This window comes from Phoenix dactylifera, chromosome 12 (genome assembly GCF_051530095.1).
Source record: "Phoenix dactylifera cultivar Ajwa chromosome 12, Ajwa_hap1_PhDact_Kaust_v1.1, whole genome shotgun sequence".
NCBI lineage: Eukaryota > Viridiplantae > Streptophyta > Magnoliopsida > Arecales > Arecaceae > Phoenix > Phoenix dactylifera.
This window is the reverse complement of record NC_143201.1, coordinates 14,841,028-14,850,000: the sequence shown is the minus strand read 5'-3', so window position 1 is coordinate 14,850,000 and position 8,973 is coordinate 14,841,028. Positions and strand designations below refer to the sequence as shown.

The following is an 8,973-nucleotide window of genomic DNA, read 5'->3' as shown; positions in this document are numbered from 1 at the left end:
GCATCAGATTATATGATTCGTTTCCGATTTAGGCGATAATATATGGAAATTTTTTGAGGTTCTTCTGTCCATTTTTATTTATGCTTGGGTAGTTGAATCAGAATTTTTTATGCTTATTTTTAAATTTTATTCATTTACTTGTTTTTACAATTGCCTTCATCAAATTACTCATGGTTAACTGTCTCCTGTTTTTTTATATCACATGGCCTTATCCAATGGTCCATTGTCACTCTCAATTTATTTCCCCTGTAAACATAAAATCAAACGAGATCAAATCTTGATAATTTGAAATAACCACTACAAATCTTAGACTGCAACCTCCTAAGGGCCAGTTATGGCATGAAAGAAATTCTCAAATGCAAATCTTTCCCTACTTCCTAACCTCCTTGTCATTTCCAAAGCAAATTCAAGTAGCCTGATTAAGAACTTGTTTCATTTCTTCTTCCTTTTCCTTGCTCTCCCCCTCCTAGTTCCTAGATCACTTTTTTCTTTATATAAAAAAAAAACACATACATAATTATAAACAAATAAACATATCATGCAAGCAATCACCTACATATGTGCACATATATATTATTTTGGGCACTGTGCACCAACTAACAGAGCCCTAGACTAGATCATGTAGAAGAATCAACAATGCTATGTGAAACACTTAAGATTGCGATGAGTCGAGAATCTTGTTAAATTATAATATAACCATGCATGTTGAATTAAGAGTACTGTAACTAATCACCCATCATGTCACTGCTTAGTTCACTTGATTGATATGGCAGTCGAGAATTGGTGCAGTAGATAGCAGAGTAGGTGATGTTAGTTGGGTCTCCGCATGCAGCTCAACTAATTACCAAATTTCATATAAGATGGGTAAACTAAGTGGTTAGGCGATTTTAGTTTTTCTTTTGTATTAATTAAATTGCAGAAATTCCATATTCTCTTGTCAAATTAGGCTGATTTGAATATCACACACTGAATTGTTTCATTTCCAAGGGTCAATATGACCAATTCCGCAAGCCAATCAAATTACTTGCAAGTGTCTTAGGATCATTTAATAGGATATTGGTCTTTCGCTCTCAGTTCATCTGTGAGCCCTGTGAAGAAAGAAGGGCTGGAGTCCTTTCAGACCAGCTATTGGTAATTAATCTCACGTTTTAGAAGGTTGGGCAAAAGTTTCCTGTGCTTCCTTTTCTCCCAAAACAAAAGGAAAAAAAAATAGTATCTGGACTTTAAACTTTCAGTCAACTCAGAATTGCTCTCCCTCAAAGTTTTAGTATCATATGCATATTAACAATCCAGGAGTACAGAAGTAACCAGCAGATATCTTCAGCAAGCTCCTAAATCTGATTTTGTTTTGCCGATCGAATATTTAATCAGCATTTTCTTTTAGCCGTATCACATCTTTTTTCTGTGGATCAAACACTATGAGCCAGCAATATGACACTCAAACAAAAACCTATTAAACTAGAGCTCACATGCCTACATAGGTTCAACTTGTAGTTTCACATCTTTAATGTTGATCAAACACTATGATCCATCTCCATCATAATCAATGTTGGAACTACCTCTTCATGAAATAGTCTGAAATGGAGTTTACCTCCAAGCTAAAACACCTAAATTTGTTAGATAAGCAAATTCCATGTGAAATAGGCGATGATATCAAAAGACAGATTCAGATCTGATATTAAACATCAGAGATGACGAGAATTCCCAAAGCAGCAACCTTAGGTTCATTATCCAACTTAAGGATCCGAATTACATAAAGATCAATAAATTTCATCAAAGCGTTATATTCTGTGACATTCCTTGCATGCCTGCAAGGATAATGAACTGCCGGTAAATTTAAGCCCAAGCGCAGGTAGTGAAAAAGGAAATTGTCGGGCTTGCAAATTCAACATTTATGCTTAGAGTAAATAATGAATGATATTTCATATTCTGACCTGATTTTTTTTAAAGATAGAAGTGCTTGAAGAACTTTTGAAGGTATTCCACAAAAAAAACCAGGTATATAATCAAAGGTCAAGTATCTACGACTTAGATTTTGGGGTAACAACATACGCAGAGCCTTCTGGATCCTTACCATGTATTATGATAATACATTCTTAGATATAATACTCTGTTATTTCCAACAGCAGCAAATATATTGATTTTCTGCTACTTTTTATATGATAAATGAATTGATCTTGATTACCAATATATGCATATACTATTATAAGAATATGACCAGAAAAACACAAGCAAAAACAATGTCAAATATTAAGTAAAATGGAAGTTGTATTCCAGAAGTATATGACTCTTGAATTAAGATGAAATGCTAGATGGGTAAAACCCGTAAGCCAAAAAGATGATGGTTTACTGCATAGACTGAAATCGTTTCATGATGAGAACACTCATCTCCACATATCGCTGAGCACAATTGGTAAGGCATGTGGATTCACTGGAGCTGAACTTGCTGCCGGGAGTACTGGTAATGCATTTGTCCCAGCATACATTAGTAATCTTGCCCACCATCTCGCTAACCATAGCTTTCTGCTTCTCTTGCTGCAGAATTTCAATCATTTGAATCAAATTTTTGATGTCATGCATTTTGTATCCTCAGTAAACAACAAAGATTTTTATTTCTTAAACATGTACTGGTAATGGTGAACAAGGACGTTTTTTGGTACAATGGTGACTTAGGACCTTTGTAGCAATATGATAAATGTCTTTAAAAGAAGGAAATGCACAGAGCACAATATTTGTGTTTCATGCACTGTGTATTTGAAAGATCTGCTACCCAAAATCACGAAATGTACAAACACACTCACATTTATGTACATTGAAACTTCACAAAATCCAATCCACATTATTTGCCTTTTTGCAGATTCAGGCCCCATTTGTTGTTGTCGTGTTCTTGCAGATTAAGGCAACATTTTAGTAGGAATGGGCCTAAATTAAAATTTTTAGATGTTTCTGCCACTAGTTCTAGTGGATACTTTCTAGCCATATATTTAAGCAGAGTTGAATCCACATATTTAAAAAGCTAATGCACATTGTTGAGTATATAAAGATCAAAGGGCTGAAGATTATCCATGTGCCAGCTGCCAGAGGAAAAAGCAACTGAAAATTTGGACAAAAAGAAAAGAGAGAAGTGGCCCAAATTTGCAAAACAAAAATAGAGCAGCAGATTATATAAAACTTCCTATATGTGTGTGTATGTATATGTATCTATGCATGCATGTATGCATATTCTTTGTTGTTACAAAGTTCATACTTGAAAGGAAAATCACTAATTAATGCTAGAAATTTTGAAGAACATGTAGTTATCAGAAATTGAATCTCAAATAATAAAACAATGTTATTACATTTTCTTCTCAATCTTTCATCATAATGACGGATAGCAAATTAGAAATCACAGGATCCTGTGGAAAAACACTGAATTTTTATAACATAGTTACAAACATGTCCAACAGGAATATCTTATCTGAATACGAAAGTAGCAATCCTTTTCATCATTTTAGAAAATAAAAAAAAAACAAAGTTTGGACAATTCAAATAATGCAAATGAGCAATTTCGCTTATTTTTACTATGTTGACAACATCATTATCTAGTGCATATATAACTTTATTTCCATGTCATAAATCACACGGCTGATGAAGAAAGTATAAAAACCACAAGAATAACGAATAACCTGATGTAAGCAAGGTGCAAGCAAAGATCTGGGTCATCTTTCATTATTGAGAAAGTTTTGAGCACTTTACATTGGTCCTAGCATCTTAAATAAGCATATGGGAAAAGAAAGACTTGGTGATGTCCGAGTGGCTTGGTGAAATATTGATGGCAGTCCTAATTCATAATCAAGCTAGTGCCCCCACTGAAATTGAGATCATAGCGAGAAGGTTTATATGGAAGAATCAAGATATTGTTAAGGCACATATTTGTTGGGTTGGCAAGTCGTCATTAGAAAGCAGGGAGGGAAAGAGGGGGGGGGGTGAGGGAGGGAGGGAGAGAGAGAAGGAATTGGAGAATTGCCTGTTAAAGACCTGATATTATGGAATCCAAATGGCATATGATCCAATCTGTCAGTGCTAGGTAGACCACTCAGAATGGTGAATGGACTAGACGAAAGGGGAACACATCTCTAATATGGAAATTTATAAATCAAATGTATGTTAAAGACCCTGAATTAAATGAACAGGCTGTTCTGATTAAGCAAGCAGGGGAATATTGTGGAATCCAAATGGAATCTGGATCTGATTTGTCAGCGCCAACTAGACCTCTCACAGTGGTGAATGGACTAGATGAAGGGGGAAGAGATCTGCAATACAGACATTGATGAATCAAATGTATGTTGAAATTCAGCCAGAGATTCATGAGAGAGGGTATTTGAGAGGATGGATATCTTCAGGGACCATTAACTCTATGAACCCCCTCAAATCATCAGCCTTTTTCCTCTGAACATGGATAAGGCCTCTTCCTACAATAACGTTTCTCATTATTTCTCCCTTGCAGATCTTATCATGTACTTCTTCAAATTGGAGCAGACACTTGATAAATTAAACAAACACAAAATAAGGATAAAAGAGGACAGAATGGGTATTGTCTGACTTACATGGGAGATGTGGACAAGCAGATGACTGGTTTTGAGCGCATTTATAATCATGTGGATAAAGTATAAGGAATTTGTAAGCTCCAATTAAGAGATCAATAAGAAGATCAGATAATGCAGCTTTGACATAAGGATGTTCCTAACTTCCTATACAATAATAAAATGCTTATTGTTGATGCTTCCTATAGATATGGATTCAGATATTTAGTTTAAAACATACTGGATGAAATTTTACTGCACATGAGATCCTCCATTATTTACAAAATCAATATGATGTCATCTGAAAAAGAGTGAAACGAAACATCCCAAATAAACACCTATTTTTCTCCTCTTGAGATCACAAAACCTAATAATTTCATATGAATCACATTGTTTCAGACACGATTCAGAGCTATAAAAGAGAAACATATTCTAATATTCATTAAGGGTCATATATACAATGCGTGCCTATGAGACAGATCTTCAAATGGTTACCAAAACTCCCAATATATGTTACAATAAAATTCTTTAGCCATGGACAGGCTTTTTACAAGGAAAATCTATGCATAGCACTACATTCATGAAGCCACTCCCTTTCGGTATGGTGCCTGATGAATAGCCCAACCCTCCATAGATCATGCTAACCTTCCATGAATGATGTACAAATAGTGCAACACTTGAAATATGAAAACTTCATAAATTTTTCAATTAGGAATCAACTTTAAGGATCCTTCTTTGCCTTTAGTTAATTCCTAACTTCCTATTGAAATCCGAAACCCCTCAAACTAGAAAATATCTAAAATCTGTTTGTACTCATCCATCCAAGTTTTCTTTGGGTTTCCTATCTCTTTACTAACTTAATAATATGAATTCAAGACCTTCTCACTGACACTGTTTATGGCCTACTATATCACCATGTCTAAACATTTCCATTCAATCCAATGCTAAAAATGCTTAAAAAGTTAAAATCTTCTCCATTATGGCCATTTCTCACCTACCCTTCTGAGCATTACTATGTATCTACTTAAAACATCCTCATTCTTGTATGACATAGACCAGCATTCCAACACACAACATAAATCTAGGCCATTGGCTATCATATGCACATCTCACTTCATCCACCATTCTATAATCCTACTCAAAATCATCCAAACATTTCTCTTCTCCTTCCAACATTAAATCCAATGCACAAAGAACCTTTTGCAAAAAAAAACTAATCTCCATTGACCTCAGGTCCTTAACCACATATTCTATCCACTTATATATCTCCTAAAGCTGTATCCTTCTCTAGTCTAACTTATTTCAAGTCCTCAATCCGTTTATCTTCCTTTCATCATTCCAATCGAGTTTTCCTTGCAATTTCTCGACAACATGCCTCCTTGAACAGCTGCCTTTGCAATGAAAACTGTTTCCTGCTAAAGCTTTTCTGACCTCCATTATCGTTCTGCCCATTGAGCCCTTAGGTCTAGATTCAAATATGAAGAAGACTTTTTAAAATGTCAAGCGAATCACCTTGACAACAAAAGTGGGTTTTGGACAAGTTTGTGATGTAATGCTCACATCTGTTAGAGAGAGCCTTCCATTAGGGCTATAGACACCTTATATCTTTTTTCTAGCTTCAAAAAAATGCAGGAAAAATCTCTCGTAGACCTATATCCAAGCCCAAAGACTATTCTTCCTTCCACCTTACACCTCCTATGAATGAGCCTGAGTGGGAAAAATCTCCGCATACCAAAGGTTCTTTACTAAGCTTAGGAACTGTGCTTGCCATCTCGACTCATTCATGCAGTCAACCTACCATTTCCGAGGGTCAAATCCCCAGTAAGCGGTTCAGAAGAGCCCGATTCGCTTTTCGTTGCTAGAGTTTCAGTCTTGATCTAGTGTTTTCTGTTACTTGCTCTTTCTAGTTGAGGCAGAGCAAACAAGGACTGGATCAGTGTAGAAAGACTGCTAAGTCTTTAAAGTGAACTACGATCACTTTCTTTCCTCTTGGTCTTTGTCATTAAGGCCGGTGCTGTAAGGTCCAAGACTTCTACCGATCACGAACAAATGGGAAATTGGAATAAGCAAGCACAAAGGGAGGGCAAAACGATAGGCTTTTCAGACATGCTTTAGACCGAAAAAGAAACTAACATTACCCCTTTCCGTGGGAAAAGCTAACTCTGAAAGCACTGAATCGCAGCGAGGTAAGAAACTGGAATCTTAAGAACTCCAACACAAGGCCATCGTTGTTCCCAAATCCACAATTCCAAGTCCCCAGATGTACTGAAAACAGCCACCTAAAAAGAATTTTTCTATGAAAAAACCTACCTGAATTTCACTAAAGAGAGAGATTTAGCAAAAGCGCAGCACTCGAAAATTGCATCAAAAATGGAATTTTTGAATATAATTCAGTAAAATTCAGGAATGTTCAGCCGCAGGGAAAAGTAATCGTGCTAGGGACACCGGATTATTTTAGGAGAATAGAAGAAGAAAGCAGTGGATCTAACCTCGAGGAATCGCTGCAGCTCGGCGGAGTTCTCCATCTCAACTCTTCTCGGCAAACCCTAGGGTTAGATCATTAGATTGCTCGCCATAAAACCCTAAAAACCCCACTTGTAATTGTAGGGCCCAAAATAGCTGTAATGGCCTACAAGGCCTTGTACCGGGCCCAAAATGTTTGTGTCAGGCTAGGTTGGGCTTGAGGAACCTGACCCATCCCCATGGAGAACCCTACTCACTTGTTTCTCGAAGAAATTGATGGAAAAAAAAAATTGTTATTATGCACACAACACCTAAACAAAGAACTTTAAACCCACTATCAAATTTAATTTTAGTGGTTGAAAAATAAAGATATGAGTTATTGGATTTGGTCTAGAAGGTCTAAAATATTTGTATACGAAAGCATATATATATTTTGATCCTCTAGAGTATGAGTTATATATCATATTATATTTATAAATTATATTATATGAATTGCATCATTCATATTATTATTTTATGATATACCAAATCAACTATATCAATTAAGAATTATTATATAGATAAATTATATCAGTAAAGGACTGATTTCATATCCTTAACTTTAAATACTAACTAATAGACTTTTAAACCTAACTCTGGATATGCGAAACAACTCCATGTAGAGATGATCTCAGAATACTATTTGGTCTACGATAGAGATACTCTCACAAATCCATTCATAAAAACTAAATTATATTTTTCAAAAATATATTTTATCTTGAAAATTTAAATAAAATTACACTAGGATCGATGCTGGTGACATTTTTTGACCTATAAGCCTCTGTGGCGTTGATTTATCTGAGAAGATATATAGCTATTTTATTAAATATTTAGGACCATTTTTGTTAATAATTTTCAAATACCATTTTATGAAAAGTCATAATAATAATTTATTGCTATTAAATTAAGCAGTGCAAATAACAATTAAGAAATAGAAGAGTAGGATAAGGAAGCCAATGCATAGTTATTCATTATTTAGGTGTTTATTTCCTTATCTTTCCATTTTATAATACTTTGGTAATACCTAGTCTAGTAATACTTGAAAAGAATCAATCATCATCATGCATGTTGTATATAGATTTTCCTAGTCTAGGGATTGTGTCTATTGGTGTTTGATTTTCTTTCACAATTATACCAGTTTATTATGCTTGACTCTATGTTGTATGTTTCCTCATTAATTTTGGGACGGCTTGCCACCATGCAATAATAAAGAAATTATTTATATGGTGTTAACATGTAGTAATGCTCTTGGTGATCAAAATTATTGATAAAAGATATTACTCATATATCTTGATATATGATCAATTATTTAATAATTAATAATTGGCATAGTTTTATAAAATCTCTATAATTTGATACTTGATAGTCATTATTGTTGTTGTCTTTGCTATAACATCACTTAGATAGAATAACATATCATTTTTTTGTGATGTAATTATCTTCATTTTCTTGTGATGCCATCTCTTTCCAAGAGGCCACCGGCCTGCAAGTCTAAGAGGCTAAGGAGACAACCTAGAAATAACTGGGACCTCCGTTCTACTAGCTAAGAGTTGTTGAAAAGATCTAGTAAAAATTAAGCTCGGATGGGGCATACTCAACTTGATCGGCTAAATGATAGCTATCCAAAGAATCCAACTAGCAGAAGACCTTGCGAGTTGAACTCTAAATAACCTAGCCTCTTTAGGTTGGGCACAGAGATCCAAGGTGAGAAGCCAACCTCAAAAGTGACGATTGAGCAGGCACAATCCACCAACTTAAAAGCAACAACAGAGTGGGCATGACCCACCAACTTGAAAGCGATGACAAAGCGGGCATGATTTGTCGACGTAAAAGTGATGACAAACAAGGAAGACTAAGGTTTAAGCCAACCCCAAATGCTCTATCTTGCTAGGAAGTATTAAAGCTCATC

General features: G+C 35.2%; 1 protein-coding gene across 2 annotated transcripts; it reads right to left on the bottom strand.

The window, feature by feature from the left end:
• Window positions 1-2,228: 2,228 nt before the first annotated feature.
• Window positions 2,229-7,204, bottom strand: LOC103723912 (mitochondrial import inner membrane translocase subunit TIM8). Of its 2 annotated transcripts, XM_089926672.1 has the most exons (3): window positions 7,052-7,127; window positions 2,802-2,886; window positions 2,229-2,535 (listed from the first exon to the last, which is right to left on the bottom strand). In XM_089926672.1, exons 2-3 carry the CDS (start codon window positions 2,868-2,870, stop codon window positions 2,347-2,349), a joined length of 258 nt encoding a protein of 85 aa, XP_089782798.1. In that variant the 5' UTR covers window positions 2,871-2,886; window positions 7,052-7,127; the 3' UTR covers window positions 2,229-2,346. The 2 variants fall into 2 exon arrangements, with proteins under 2 accessions (XP_089782798.1, XP_008813226.1); XM_008815004.5 differs by lacking the exon at window positions 2,802-2,886 and having other exon boundaries at window positions 7,052-7,204.
• Window positions 7,205-8,973: the final 1,769 nt, after the last annotated feature.